The sequence below is a fragment of the Mustelus asterias genome, unplaced genomic scaffold (assembly GCF_964213995.1).
Source record: "Mustelus asterias unplaced genomic scaffold, sMusAst1.hap1.1 HAP1_SCAFFOLD_1738, whole genome shotgun sequence".
NCBI lineage: Eukaryota > Metazoa > Chordata > Chondrichthyes > Carcharhiniformes > Triakidae > Mustelus > Mustelus asterias.
The window spans coordinates 48,499-64,499 of NW_027591683.1; the positions used below are offsets into that span (position 1 = coordinate 48,499).

The 16,001-nt window shown below is 38.9% G+C and overlaps 1 protein-coding gene across 4 annotated transcripts in view; it reads right to left on the reverse strand.

The window, feature by feature from the left end:
- The window catches only part of ascc2 (activating signal cointegrator 1 complex subunit 2), a 57,656-nt gene extending 43,132 nt beyond the window's left edge, over nucleotides 1-14,524 (reverse strand). Inside the window, exons 1-4 of one of the 4 annotated variants that reach the window (XM_078206719.1) lie at nucleotides 13,670-13,698; nucleotides 10,636-10,762; nucleotides 7,724-7,825; nucleotides 65-223 (exon numbers count right to left, since the gene is read on the reverse strand). In XM_078206719.1, coding sequence (XP_078062845.1) covers nucleotides 65-223; nucleotides 7,724-7,807 — 243 coding nt within the window. In that variant the 5' untranslated portion in view covers nucleotides 7,808-7,825; nucleotides 10,636-10,762; nucleotides 13,670-13,698. Of the gene's footprint in view, nucleotides 1-64; nucleotides 224-7,723; nucleotides 7,826-9,545; nucleotides 9,573-10,635; nucleotides 10,763-13,669; nucleotides 13,734-14,078 lie in introns of those variants that run through there. The other 3 variants (XM_078206718.1, XM_078206717.1, XM_078206720.1) reach the window with 3 other exon arrangements.
- Between the last annotated feature and the right edge of the window lie 1,477 nt (nucleotides 14,525-16,001).

Sequence of the window (16,001 nt, forward strand, 5' to 3'; positions counted from 1 at the left end):
TTAGAAATGAAAATATTTACTTGCAAAATGGCACGACCCGACACAGTAAGCAGTTTTTAAATACCTGACACCAAAATTTATCGTGAGGAAGGGCGAGCAACCAATCCAGATCACCAGCAATGAAGTTTGCACGTTCCAGAAATTCTTCCACCAGAACTGGTGTGCCATCTTGAGGTGGGGGCTTGTATAACACAAAGTAACAATCTTCTTTCCTGCTTGGATGCTATTGTTTGGAGAGATAAAACAAACCTTAAGTGATGGTGTTGAATACACATTTAGGTATATAAAAATCATGGTGATACAGAGTTCAAGTAGTGCTGATAAAAAAAGTGTGATGCTGTTGAAGTTTTTCATCTTGCAGTCATCAGGACAGATTCACAAGAATATCATATCTCAAAGGGGAACAACAATTTATGTTCCATGAGCAATGGGTGCTGATTGGTAGAGTCATTGCCATGGAGAATACACCAGGGAACAATTAACTGCCAAGCTATTATTCAAATTCAAACCAGGCAGGTTGACTCTGATTGGTCAAAGCATTGCCATGGGGAATGAATGAGGGAATGGCTGGCCCAAGCTTTTGTTCAGTTGAAAAAGCTGCTGTGTGTAGACATTTTCTTTCTGTTTGCAAACGACAAAGCCCCAAATGTGAATAAATGTAGCTTCTAACATGCATAAATGCTCCCCTTTGAGATTTGGTATTCTTGCAAATCTGTCCTGATGAGTACAAGATGAAAAGCTTCAACGGCAGGTCTATTTTTTCAGGAAAACTCAAGATATACATGTTATTGAATACCTAATTTGCTTAATTTATTATTCCCCAGTAATAAACCGTTTTCTAAATAGGCTCCACAGCAATCACATTCATACTGCTCTTTAACAGGCCACTAAAAAGCTGCTTGTTGGATAGTTAAAATGTTGTCTCCATTGTCCCCGTTAGAAATCATCCCTTTTCCAGGCTCTGATTAAATAATGCACTTTTAAATCAGAGCACAAAAAGTTCAAGCCAATAAGATCCTGAATGGTCTTGACAAGGTAGACATGGGTGAGTCCAGAATTAGGGAGCATTGTTCTAAAATTAGGGGTCAACATTTTAGGACAGAGATGAGGAGAATTCTTTTTCTCTCAGAGGATTGTGCAAGTTTGGAACTCTCTGCCTCAGAGGGTGGAGTCATTGAATATTTTTAAGGCAGAGGTAGATAAATTCTTGTTAGGCAAGGGTAAATGGAAATGCAGAACTTGAAGCATGAAAAAAAACCATGATCTTATTGAATAATGGAGCACCCTCAAAGACTGAATGGCCTACTTCGACCCCTATTTCATATGGGTTATGACAAGAAAACAAAAATCACTGAAAGAAGTTACTAAAAAGTTTTATATCATTTATTAGAGACAGGTCACACAGTGAAAACTTAACAGATTAAAAAAAGCAGATAAATTAGTGGCAATATTTGGTTAGACAATACCAATAACAAGGAGTTAATGCTGTTATTTCTAGATCAAACATTGGGATAAATTACTGAAACATTGGGCAGCATATTACATGGTGGTGCCCTGCAGCCATAGATGCTGCGGGTGGACAAATAAGCTGCCAGGGAGACTTCCATCCCTCACTGGGGAAGAAGTCCTACCCTTAGTCCCAGTCCCTGCGCCAAGACTACATTAATGAGCGCTGCCAGGACTGCAAGCCAGGTAAGTCTGGGGTCTTGGGCAGTTTAGGGAGGGCAGCAGTGAGATTTATAGAGTAAGCGGGTAGCAAGAAAGGAAGGTACTATCTATAGGGAGCAACCTTCTGATGTGCAATGGGCACCCCCTAAAGATGGTACCACCCTTCCTTCCCAACATTTGAAAAAGATTTTTTTCAAAAATGGCCTGCCCACTACCGTCTGACTTCCCCCACGAGCATTGACAACCTCCACTGAACCATGATTATTTATTTAAATATGCCAGGCAGGCTGCCAAATTTGACACTCATCCACCCCCTGTATTATGGAGTGAACCAAGGGGTGGGTGGTAAGATGATGGTGTTGGCACCCACCCTATTTTACTCGTTCCCCACACCGAATGCATGCCCAGCGGAGCACGTAAAATCCAGACTATTATGTTGATGCTCATAAACAATACTTTTGATAATTGATAAATGATAACTTATATACAAGAATCAAAATTCAGCTTTTAGATTGAATTTGATCATGCAAATATTTGTTAGACACCTTTCCAAACATATTTTTTATTGTTATCTATCCTAACCATGGCTGTGGGAAAAAAAAGTCTTAAAATCTCTTCTGTAATAGAACAGAAATGACAAAAAAATACCAAATCGATAGTCAACGCTGTGAATATTTTTATTGCTTTCCCAGAAATGTACAAGTGGATTTCAAAGTCTGTCAGTTACACAGGACAAAGGAAGGAAAATTTACCAGAGAACGGTTGGTGCCTTGACATATCATAGAGTCATAGAGGTTTACAGCATGGAAATAGGCCTTTCGGCCCAACTTGTCCATGCTGCCCTTTTTTTTAAACCCCTAAGCTAATCCCAATTGCCCGCATTTGGCCCATATCCCTCTATACCCATCTTACCCATGTAACTATCTAAATGCTTTTTAAAAAACAACATTCTTTTTAAAAGACAACATATCAGAAAACTTAAGGAATATCATTGACAAAAAACATATAATCCACACAAAAGAGAGGGAGGAAAACAATTAACCCGACTACAAACTAAATTAAAGTAAAGGCTGCGTCAGCATCGTCACTTTATTCTCTTATTAATGAGAAGAATTTAATAATGTTAGATATTTCTTTGCTTGATGCTTTTAATGAACTACAAAGGTTGGGAGTTCAAGTCTCACCCCAGGATTTGAAAACAATCTAGACTGACACACCAGAGAGTACGAAGGGAGTGCTGCACCATCAGAGGTGCCGTCTTTTGGATGAGATATTAAATTCCTTGTATCTTCTCTGCAAAAGATGCAATAGTACTCTTTCAAAGAGGGAGCAAGTTATCCCCAGAGTTGTGCCCAATTATTTATCCCACAATCAACACTGCAAAAACATATTATCTGGAATATTATCACATTGTTGTTTGTGGGAATTTATTGCATGCAGATTCCCTGCCATGTTTCCTACATTAGAACACTAACTATACTCCTAAAGAGCTTAATTGGCTGTAAAGTGCTTAGGAAAATCTGATGGTCATGAAAGGTACTATATAAATGCAAGTCTTTCTTTTCATTCCCCAATAGCTCAGCAACTAAGTATGGTGTGCAGCTATACAGTAACCAAGTTGGGACAAATTATCTCTAGATCTGGGTGACAGACAACACTTCCTTTATTGCCTATTCATAGCTGCCCTAGGATTGTAGTAATCCTCCTATTTGAGCATTTGCAGTCTTTGTGCTGATGGTATTCCCACTAACTGTCAACATTTCAGAACATTAATTCTTTTAAAATGAAGGATTGGCAGTATTTGTTCAGGTATTACTTAGAGAATTTGAAGATGATGGCATGCTCATGACTTTGCTGCTCTTGGTTTTTTAAAAATAGTAGAGACTATGGGGGTGAGATTTCTGTCAAAGTAAGCTTGCAAATTGTTGCAAAGCATTCTGTAAATACTACTTATTGCAGCTACAAAATATAAGGGAGGGGCTGCATACAAAATATTCTATCACACTACTGAACTGAGCACCTACCCCAACCCCGACAAAATTCCCTTTCTACTTTGGCAGAAGGGAATTATCTAGCAGACAGAGGGTCAAATTTAGAAAATTCCTGACTGCAGAGTTAAGCTCTTCACTAAACAAATGATTTACTATTGTGGAATTTCACCAGCTACTTTTACATGAAACCTGTTATCAGTTTACTGAAAAAACTTGACAAACACAAATGTGGAATGGTATTATTTATTTCCTTCCCCATTTCTATGATGTTGGCAGTTCTATCTTATCAGCTTTCAGAGATGATATTTTGTGATCTTGTTTAATTTTGTATCATGTACAACTGCAGTAATATACAAAGTGCTCACTAGTCATTTTCTGTTAGCCAATCCACATTTTCAGAACTTCAAAATTGAAAAGATTTACATTCGATCTGAAAGTGTCTGTAGATTCTCATAAACTGTTAAAGATTTATGAGTGATTCCCCATCTCTTGTGACAATGGGCTATACATTCGTTTATTTTGTAAAGCATTTCTTGAGTACCTGTATGCACAAGATGGTGAGATTTAACTAAAAAGTACTAGTTCTCGTTTTATTCATTAATTCTTCACATAATTTAATGATGCCTTCCATGACGCTTCAATTGTGTGCACATTTTTTGCAGCAAGTATTTAAAACTTTTCTTTGCAATATATTTAAATTCAGATGAGTTGAAATATTGATCACAAACATTTTTTCCGCACATGACTTGACAAACAATGCTGGGTTCTGCATTTAGATTGGGACAAACCACAAAGAACACAATTATACTTTGAGGCAAGTACAAACAAATGCGACCTTGTGTGTGCCTCTTCATGCATAAGCGGAACTGTCCAGATCAATTAATAACAAGCAGCCAATTTATGATGGATTAAATTGGAAATGCCTTTGTGCATAGTCTTATTATTTGCTTCCACATACAAAAAGTTATTTGAAGAGAATTGGCCAGAGCGATTACCTTTAGAACAATGGGGAACGAGCTCAACGCATCACTGTAGGAATTTAGTTGGTACTTTGGACCATTGCAAAATGGTGCAAAAACTGCAGGATTTTCTCATGTCTTGGAGAAATTGTGAGCTCCTATGGATACCTACTGGCATTCTGTTGTGAAGTTGTTTTGAAGTTGTCTAGCTTCATCTTTGCATTCCACTTTGTGGAGCTATTGCTGCTCTTCACCCAATTAGACAATCACTGTTGCCATTACCCTCCCACCAATTCCAATAGCTTGTCTTCTCTGACCAAGGTGTAACTAACACTTCCAACACCCATGTGATGCAGTTGCTTTAGTGGATTGAATGCAGCTGCATCTTTGGGATGAGATTTCCTCTCCACAAAATGCAGCATAATTCAAACCCCAGGAGAGCAACAGTAAGGGCGAAATCGAAATATGGATTAAAATTAATCTTCAGGGCAGTGGTATTTCCTGGATCCCATAATAACAAAGCCACAGTGTAAGTAGCCCTGTTCATATCTAAAGTATAATTATAAGGATAGTGATTTATATTGTTTAACAAGTTGGTTTAATATCTTGATTGAAAAACAAAGGCATATCTGTTTGTGACCAAGAAGAAAATTCCAAGCGGAAGGCATGATTATCTGGGTGTCTGAGACAATGTGACTCTCTAATAACCTCTTGCAGGACTTTTCTTTTTGCCAGGAACCGTTAAAGTAAACTAGTGAAACAATTTATTGTCTGGTTAAATCTTCTAGGTTAGTAAATGAAGGGTTTCTTTGCTAGGCGGTGACGCCAAACTGACTGCCATTTTGGATACATATAAAAGGTTTTTCTCATAATATAAAATACAGATTAACAATGAAATTAATGCTATTTTTACCAGCTCAGTAACTCAAGTGATTGAATGCTTGATTCCATTGTAAAAATGTACAAATTTGTTACATGTTAACATACCTCACAAAATACCTTGTTACAGTTGAACAAATTCTGTCAGTTCTCAGCTGGTCTATTGGCACCTTCTCACAGAATGGAACGAGATGGAAGATATACCGTAGCCAAGCATGCAAAGGTATCCATCATATCATAAGATATACTGATTGGATAACTCACAGAAGTTACTGAATCACGTACATGGCTACTCCCAAGAGTGATAAAACGACTGAATTTGCAGTCAGCGGCCAAGTGCTGCCACTCACCACTGCCTCTTAGAATTCTGCCACAAACTCTATGGTGTGGAAATCATGTTTCCTGATATTAATTTCATTCTCACACAATCTATAGGGGATCTCTGGCATCCAGCAACAGCGATGTCATCAATGTATGCAGCCCATCGCACTGAAGAATTTTCAGAGAGAGACAACAATCTAGAAAGTAACAGGCCAATTTTACCCGTCACTCGCTTTTTATAATATTGCAGAGTGTGGAATAACAATTGAGAGTAAGGTGGTTGCGGAAATATCATAAACTTCTATTTTTTATTAAAAATCCATGGAAATATAATGAAATGGAAATATCTGACACTTCATAACTGTAAAATTAGCTTTTGAGCTAGTGAGTGTTTAACAGTAATTATCAAGTTAATACCCTGTTAAAATCTCAGTTACATCCTATCTAACAAAGCATAGCTTTGTACAAGAACAATAACATAGAAAGTTTAAGTTCGCATCAATTCAGTGATTTTGAATTGAATTCCACCTCAATTCAGTGATTTTGAATTGAATTCCATCTGTAAGAACTTTAATTGCAACCCTGTGGAAGAGTGGGGAAGCACTGAGAGTGATTTCTGTTTTTAATTGTACATGTGTAGATGCCAAAAGTTGTGTTCAATTTCACTGCAAGTGAAAGCTTACAGTTTTGCCGTCATTTCAAAGCAAAATTAGGGCCTAGCTTTCACTGATGAAAAGTTTTCGATTTTGCCCTATATTGCAAAAAAGTGTTTTTCTTTTAAGTCAATTTCAATGGCCCAACTGAAACCTCAGGCAATTAAAAGGTGGTTTGAGCCAGAAATTTTAATTTAGAACTTTCATTTGAAAGTTAACTTGAAAAATTCTCAACTGCTTCAGTCAACTCACATTTCTATGGTATTTTACACAAGTAACAACGTCCCAGCAGCATTCTTCAGGAAGAAAATATGCAAGGAAAGAAAACTGATTCTTTTAGGTAAAAGGCCAAAAATTGTTGAAGTTGCTTTACAATATAATTGCGACATGGAAGGAAATGTTTCAACACGTAATACCAAATGTTGTGAAATGGAACACTGTCTGTGTTTCCGGGCAGCACCATAAATTACTGTAGGGTTGTCCAAACCTCATGGGCCACACAGTTACATTCACGGAGCCCATGAAGACAACCTTTTCCTTGTCTGTCTCCTAAGCACTATTACATCAACTGAATGTTGTGCACCATGGTAGGAATTTATGCGCAGCATAGGTGTTCGATCATTTCAAAGGCAACTGAAAGTTGAAGCTAGGGGTGGTGCTGCAAGAAGGGACCAATGTAAGTCGGCAAGGACAGGAGTGATGGGCGAATGGAACAGGATACAGTTGGGAGAGTTTTGGATGAGCTGAAGTTTACATTGTACTGAGGATATAAAGCCAACCAAGAAAGCATTTAAGGAATCTAATCTGAGAGATAACAAAGATATGGATGATTATTTCAACAGTAGATGAACAAACATAGGGGCAAGGCAGACAATCTTATAGCGATGGAAATGTGCTGTCTTTTCGATGGAGAGGATATGGGCTTTGAAATTCAGCTGGAAGTTGAATAAGATGCGAGCTCAACTCAAAACAAATGTTGGAAAGTGCAATCGAATTGGTGCACAGATACAAGCGTAATGACAGCTTTGGTCTTTCCAATGCTTAATTGGAGGAAATTGTGGATCAAATGTAAACAGCTATAAATACAACGAGAGAAGGGTGGTGAGAGGTTGAACTGAGTGTATATCAAAGGACACGTGGAAATTTACCCAATGTCTTCAGAGGAGAGAACCCAAGGATAGATCACTAGAGAACAAATTTAACAGCTTGTAATGGTCTACTGTTAGAGATAGGATTTAAGCATTGAACTCACCAGTGCTGGTAATTGTTGGGTTTTCCCAATCCTTTTGTCCAGTTCAGGTAGCTGCATTTGATCTAGAGGCAGAGTCTGAGGCATGATGTATTTTCCCTAATGCTGGCATTAAAAATAACAGAAACCACATCAATTTGAATTGTAACAAATAAAGTCATTTAAGTTAAATGTTATTACTTTCGTTTTTGAATTTTGCATGCAAATTTGGCAAATAATCAAAAATCCACTAAAAGCCAATTCGAATGTCCATTGCGAGTTGCAACTTGCTGGATCATTATAAATTCAGTCAACCTTTTATATCATGTATACAAACCGATAAGTATCAATGTTCAAAAACATTGTCTTAATTCTATGCATCTTAAGTTAAAGTTTGTTTTAAAGATAACTTGACCGACAAATGACCGTAAAAAATGTCAGAAACGTGCCAATTCACTCATGTTGATTTAATTTTTGTTCTTTTCTAATAATGCATAAAATACATGTATTTTAGTATATGGAAATTATGCATTTTACCAGAGTATTTGATTTAGAAATGCTGAATTTGCATCTTGCAACTCCCAATAGTTTTTATTTTAGGCTTCAGGTAAGAAAGGTTACTGATCCCTGACGGAGTTGTGTTAGTGGAGAACTGAGAAAATGCTACATTGCCAGCCAGCTTTCATATATCAGGTATTCAATTGAGTTCCATCTGCCTTCTGTTTTGATCATAATATATTCCATGCCACAATTCAAAAAGCAGGATGTTTGTCTTATGAGAGAGGAATATTAACATTCATCAAAGAACAGATTAACTGTTTACTTATCTAATTTGCTATTTGCGAGATCTTGATGTCCCCAAATATGTAGATACGTTTACCCACAAGAAAAATAATTTGTTGGTTTTGAAACACTTCACATCCTGGAAATTTAATAAGGCACTATGGAAATGCAAGCTTTTCTAACCAAATAAAAAGCTATGAAAACGATTGAATTATTTTAAATTCTATATATTTTTTTTCTTCCAAGGGATGTGGATGTCACCGGCAGCATATCCCTATTGCTCGAGCAGGTAAGCTGCCTTAAATCATTGCAGTCTATCTGGTGCTGATATACCCACAATGTTGTTAGGAAGGAAGTTCCAGGATTTTGTTTGCAACAATGAAGGAACGGCGATATAGTTCCAAGTCAGGACGGCAGGTGCCTGGAGAGGAACTTGCAGGTGGTGGTGTACTCATGCATCTGCTGCCCTTGCCCTACCAGGTGGTAGAGGTTGCAGGTTTGCAAAGTTCTGTCATAGAAGCTTTGAGGAGCTGCTTCAGTACATCTTGTAGATGGTCATTAGTGATGGAGGGAGTGAAATTTTAAGTCAGTGGCTGGGGTGCCAATCAAGCAGGCTGCTTGTCCTGGATGGTATAGAGTTTCTTGAGTGTTGTTGAAGCTGCAATTATCCAGGCAAGTAGAGAGTATTCCATCACACTCCTGACCTGTGCTTTGCAGTTGATTTACGGGTGTTGGAGAGTTAATGAGATACTCATTGCATAATTCCAAGTCTTTGACTTGTTCTTGTAGCCACAGTATTTATATGGCTGGTCCAGTTCAGTTTCTGGTCAAAAACAATCTCCAGGATGTAGGTGGTGGGGGACTCAGCAATGGTAATAATGCTACTGAATGTCATGAAGTGATGGTCATTGCCTGGCACTATGAAATGTTACTTCACTTAGCAGCCCAAGCCTGAATATTGTCCAGGTCTTGCTGCATATGGACATGGACTGCTTCAGTATCTGAGGAGTTACGAATGGTATCGAGCATCATACAATCATCAATGAAGATCCTCACTTCTGACCTGATGAAGGCAGCAAGAATATTGATGAAGCAGCTGAAGATGGTTCAGCCTAGAATCGTGAGGAACTCCTGCAGCGATGTCCTCGGACTGAGATGACTGCCATCCAACAACCACAGCATCATATTTGGACAAAGACTGTAATAAAGTCAGGAGCCTAGTAGCCCTTGGGAAACCTAAACTGAGCACAAATGAGCAGGGTTTTGTGTCAGTGCCGACAGTACTGTTACAGAATTGTTACAGAGAAGGAGGCCATTTGGCCTATTGTGTCTGCATCTGATTTCTGAAACAGCAATTCATTTAGTGCCATTCTCCTGACAATACCTTCCATCACTTTGCTGATAATTGAGAGGAGGTTGATGGGGCAGTAATTGGGCAGATTAGATTTGTCCAATTTTTTTGTAAACATGGCACACCTGGACAATCTTTCACATTGTTGGCTAAATGCCAGTGTACCGGAATAGTTTGGTTAGGATCATGGCTAGTTTTGGAGCACATGCCAGTATTATTGCCAGGATATTGTCAGGGCCCATAGCCTTTGCAGTATCCAATGCCTTCAGTTGTTTCTTGATATCATGAAGTGAGTCGGATTGGCTAACATTCATGGAAACCTCTTTAGAACTCTTGCACTTTTTGATAAAACTATCAAAAGGAGGAATTGTCCCCAAGGATTGATTTTCCTCTGTCTTAGCTCATGTGACAGTTCTTGGATAGTGAAAAAGAAATTCAGCTGTAAATTGCAAATATTAGTGCATCAATAGCAACCACCGGATACCACCTGTACAAGGCATCAGGAAATTTCAGATATACACTGACACAGCATTATCACTGTACTGTTGCATTAAATGCCATTTGTTTTCCACTGGCTTATGAAAAAACTGAATGGCGAATGTTAATTTATTTGGTAATTTGAGAAATTCCCAGCAGTATGTTACTTTTGCTCCTCCGAAACTTGGATTATACTGGACAGGATACTTTGGGCTATATAAGTTAGGTGAAAATAATGCTGGTTATAGCTCTCTCATGCATGTATGCAACATCAGAGCAAGATGGCAATGAATCAAAAGCACCACAAGAAGCATATTGACTTTACTGTGTTACAATCCCAGTTGGTGTTATAACTGAACTGGAAGGTCCCAGAATGGAACCCTGCCTCAAAAGGCTGCAACTTTCACTTTAAGAAAACATGGAGGGACAGAGTCACAGGACTGCTAATTGGTCTAAGGAAAGAAAACATGAAAAATTGGATTATTGTACAAATATCCTTTACTCTCCCCCTTAGCTTAACAAATAAACAGATTTTAAGATTAACATGGATTACAAAGTACATCTTAAACTACAATGGTCTTGTTAACAAAAAGTATCCTGTCCTAGTACAATCCAAGTTTAAGTACACAGATTGGTTGTGGTCAAATACACACACTCCACTCTGAACCCAAGTTAGTGTCTGTGGATTTCTCCTCAGAATCCCTCCAGATGATTGTCATATGAGAGTACCCAAACCCCACTCCCAAAAGCATGCTTTAAAATCTTCTTTTCATTAACAGTTTGCATTCCAAAATACAGACCAGGTTACCCAAATGACTTTTCTAAACAACGTTTCTGCTCTACTTTTAGCAATGAATCCAGTATCCAGGTTTTACACTTCCCCCTTCAGGATTTCCTTTGTCTTGACTGCCATACAAATTATTCACAATTGCTTTAACTCTTGATTCCCAGACTCTATTAAAATGGCATCAAACCTTTGATTTACCTCTGAAGTCTGCTTTCCCACTTTAAATCTGGTTACTGCAATTGTCTCTTTAACTCAGAACATTTGTTTACTCTTCCTTCAATTAATCTGAACAATACTTTGGTCTCTGTTCTCTTAACTTCTGTCGTCTTAAGACATTTTTCTGTCCTAATTTCCATGGTTATCTGGACAGTAACTGGTTCTTTGGGGGGCCTGCCTCTGTGCAGCTCCTGTCCTTTCCAGTTGTTCATTCCCTGGTGTCCTTCTTCAACGGTCAACAAATTCAGCTAAACTAAAGAAGAGAAAGCCTTCCTGCCTTAAATGAGCCTTCATTTGCTACGCACAGATAGTTCTGCTGGCTTATTTACTTTTCACGCTGTAGCCCTCTCAATGCATAATAGAAAAAAGTTGCAACTGAACCAACCCCCACATATAGAGACATCTTTGTCCTTATACATAATTTAACAGTTTCCCTCCCATTTTTAAATCACACAAATGGTTCAACATCACTCTTAGAACTGGAAAGGATGCCTTTCTTGAACAGCCAAGTACAAACTCTACTCTTTTCCAAGGCTATAGTTTACAAACAAAACATCCACACAAAAGAGAGAAAAATCTGTTTAATACACAGTTTAAAAACAAAGTACTCATGCAGCTCCTATCTAAATTTACAGGCGTATCTGGAGAGATTATTTTATATGTATCAAGATTGCCTGCTCTAGATTTTAAGTGCGAGTTGAAAATTAACAATCCTTCCTTGCTTGAAGTTGCAAGTCACATATCCCAATATGATCTGGTGGGAGTGACTAAACCCAGGGGTGGAACAGACTGACAATTCAGTCTGAAGGGCACTGATTGAGAGTGCAGATAACATGATCAGTGTGGACACTAAAATTTACACCCCAGAATTATGCCTGGGACAAAATTGAAATTTAGATCAGAGGGACCGGCAATTTTAATTAAACATATAGATAAGCATTCCAGTTTGGCCAGGACAAAACATTAAACTATTTGGAATCTGGCTGTTTTCTGCTGCAGATCAACAACATGCATCATTGATCATTTGGTAGTATAGAGCTCTGCAAGTAGTATATGCCGACTCACTGTACCTCCAAAATGAACCAACCACAAATCAAAATTTTTAATATTCAAAACCAAATTATGAGTTGGAAATTTGTGGGAGGGGCTGCCACATAGCTTGCAGCATTAACTTTTAAACTACAACCTGAATTTAAAAGCATTTTATACAGTCAGAATCAATGGCAACTTTTTTCTTGTTATAAACAACAGTCAATAGAAAATTGTGGTGCATGCACTTCCTCAAAAAGCTATATCCAGAATATTAACCTATATTTTCACATACAGGTGTTGAAATATCCAGACACTTGCATAGATGTTGATATTTTCAGACTTCCAATAATTGCACTTTTTCCTTTTCTATTTAAGCATTAAAACATTCCCATTTTCTCTGTAAAATTTGTGCTTTTAGAACAAGTGCCAGCACCAATCATTATATCCAGCATAGAATAAGTCACAGGCAGAGTAAACCTCCCTCTGTCAAACATCTTCAAAATAGTGAATCAACTCAATTTATTCATCGCTCATAGCAACCAAACTTTGCAGCCCAAGGAACCTATCAATTTGCATAAAATATTCACAGACGTGATAAACTGGGTTTAAATTCCTCAGGTGCATTCCACATACGATTAGAAAAAGGGAAAGCCTTAGCTGGATGGGTGAAGAGCAATGTCGCACGAGTAATTTTCTGGAAAACTGGGAATCCAGTGATCTAGCTAAACACACTATTTGCAATATTGTGTATCTGTTTTATACTACTTGCTTTGGTCCAGGACCACAACTAGGGCAGCACGGTGGCACAGTGGTTAGCACTGCTGCCTCACAGCACCAGGGACCCAGATTCAATTCCCCACTTGGATCACTGTCTGTGTGGAGTCTGCACATTCTCCCCTTGTCTTTGTGGGCTTCCTCCGGTTTCCTCCTACAGTCTGAGAGACGTGCTGGTTAGGTGCATTGGCTATGCTAAATTCTCCCTCAGCGTACCCGGACAGGCTCCGGAGTGTGGCGACTGGGGGATTTTCACAGTAACTGCATTGCAGTTCAAAGTAAGCCTACATGTGAGACTAATAAATAAACTAAAGCTAAACTAGAACGGCGTCTTTAATTTACAAGTTCCCACTGGACAGGATGTCTACATTTTTACTTTTTCTGTTATGCATCGACAATATGTGACCTCAAGACAAAAAGAATCATAAATTATTTTTGACAAAACAATTGGAACCTAATGAATAAGCTAGAATTCACGAAATCATCCTGTTGAAATGAAACCTCGGAATAACGACACTTTCAGCCAAGCAAAGAAATGCCATTACTGTACCTCTCCGAGCACCTGGCTATCCAACATGTACTTCCGGTTCGGAAGGCGTTTCTATGGCTTTAACGTGGCAGTGGGGTCATCATCGGGCAGGGCGAGCCCAAGCGCGCATGCGCATCTCTGCCCGCCGCCCGGTCTCAGGAATCACCCGAGTAATTTTGAAACAAATCACTGCCGCTGCCTGCCTTCGGTCACCAGAGGGGGTGCTGGTTAGCTCCCGCTGCCGCGCGTGCGCGCATGCTCCGCGACGGCCGGCTGACCGGCCGGCGCATGCGCCGCGGAGGTCGGTCGACCGACCGGCCGGCGCATGACGTCGTGTTTTTAGTCGACGTTCCCCTCCCCTCCCGCCGCCATGTTCTGAGCAGGCAGCTCATAATCTGTGGCAGGAAAGAGAAAAATAGTAATAACAAACCAGGATGCTGATTGTTCGGTGAAAACCAAACGTGGGGGAGGGGGGTAGCTTCGGTGGTCGCGGCGTCTGTTTCCCCTTGTCCCTGGAGGGACAGTCTCCCGTTTTTGTTTCGGCTTGGAAGCGGCGGAGGGAAGAAGCCGGTGGCCTGCTTTGGCACCTCAGGTTAGTTTACAAGTTGTTTGCTCTCGGGGTGTCCGCCCTCCATCTTGACAGCGTTCAGGAATATGCGCCGAAATACACCGTCCGGGGGAGGGGGAGACTTTCGTTTTCAAAAGTATACCCGTTTATTTCTGTGATTGACTTGTTCGTGTCCTACTGAAAAATCGGCCCCTGGGTGGAAATCCAGCAGTGCATGATAGTCTGGAGGCCGCTTTTAAATTAAATGAAGCAGCCGCTTAATATTGAATGGGACGTCTTGCGCTGACTTTAATGGTGATTAGTTGCGTGGGGAGGGAGGGGGGTGGTTGGTGCAGCTCAGCTGATGTGGTTGCTGCTGTCCAACGTGGCTGGATTTGTTTTTTTTAAACTCATCGGTATGTTTATAAATGAAATACATGGGTTACTTTTCACATTTTTGCCTCTTCGGATGTTTAAATAGCAGATGCATTACCCAATTCGCTTTTCATGATGTAGGGTGGGAGGTTTGACATTTTTTTTCTGCAGTTGGCTTTTTTTTTTGGATTTGTGTGTACGAACATTGATAATTCATCCCGGTAAATATTGTAAACGGGCGAATAAAATTGCAATTTGAAAAAATGTAATTTGCTTTTGTACGTGTGTAAGGATCGATTCTTCTTTCACGCTTTTCGTAAAATCAATACACCGGATACATAATTTGGAGATCAAAACAAAATGCTATTTATCCTTGCTATAATTTTCAGTTTTTTTCACTGAAAACCGTTTGTAATTCGCACTGCTATATGATTAAGGTATTTAGTTTCTGAGTTACCTGTTAGTGTTACTGAGAGATTTATAATGCAGCATTTGCAAATCCAGTAAAAGCCAGTATTATTTTCAAACAAAACATGCACAGCTGATATTTTGCAAGCTTTACCAATTATTCTTGTGTTTTTTTAAGTTTCTTTCTGTCACTAATTTCACATTACAGTAAAATCTGACATCCTTAAAGACAGCGTAAACAAATCATAGTGAGGGTGTGCAATATGAATTCAAATGGCAAAGGTCACAAATAGACAAAAAGGCCATGTCTAAGCTGCTATCAATCTCATGATTTTCAGAAACGACTTGAAGGTTGCTCTCCTGGTTAATATCTTGTGAATTCTCAGGAGATTATTGTTGTCTTGCAACACATTGACTTTTGTTTATTGTGTATATTGCTTTTTTTATTTGATATGGTAATGACAATGTTTCAGCATTTTATAAGTAAACATTTTAAAATTCAAGTTTTAAAAATTAACTTTTTAAAATGGACTTTTAGCAACTTAAGGAGAGTTTCAGAAATTAGAATATTCAATTAGTTACGGATGATATGCCTTTAATCAACCTGTAGTTTTAATTGTCACTAAGATAAACGTTGACCCTGCATGATGATTTCAAAATGCTGTACAGGGATTGTTGTATAATATCTTTGCTGGGTAGCAGAAGTATGGAATTGGGGGGGGGGGGGGAACAAGAGTTTTGGATCAGCTTGGAATGGGATTGATAGCTATAAATTTCCAGATGCACACAAGAATGTTATAATGTAATTTTTCTGTAAAATTTTATAGCAAATATTGTTACAACTGTGTCTACATGATGTATTATAAACCATCCTTTTCCTGTGATAGGAAGCTAGCCAATAAATGGGGTACGATTGCATAGTGATTATATTACTGGCCTATTAATCCAGAGGCATAAACTAATTAATGATCCAGAGACATGAGTTCAGTTTGCTCTGTGGCAGCTGGGAAATTTAAATTTGGT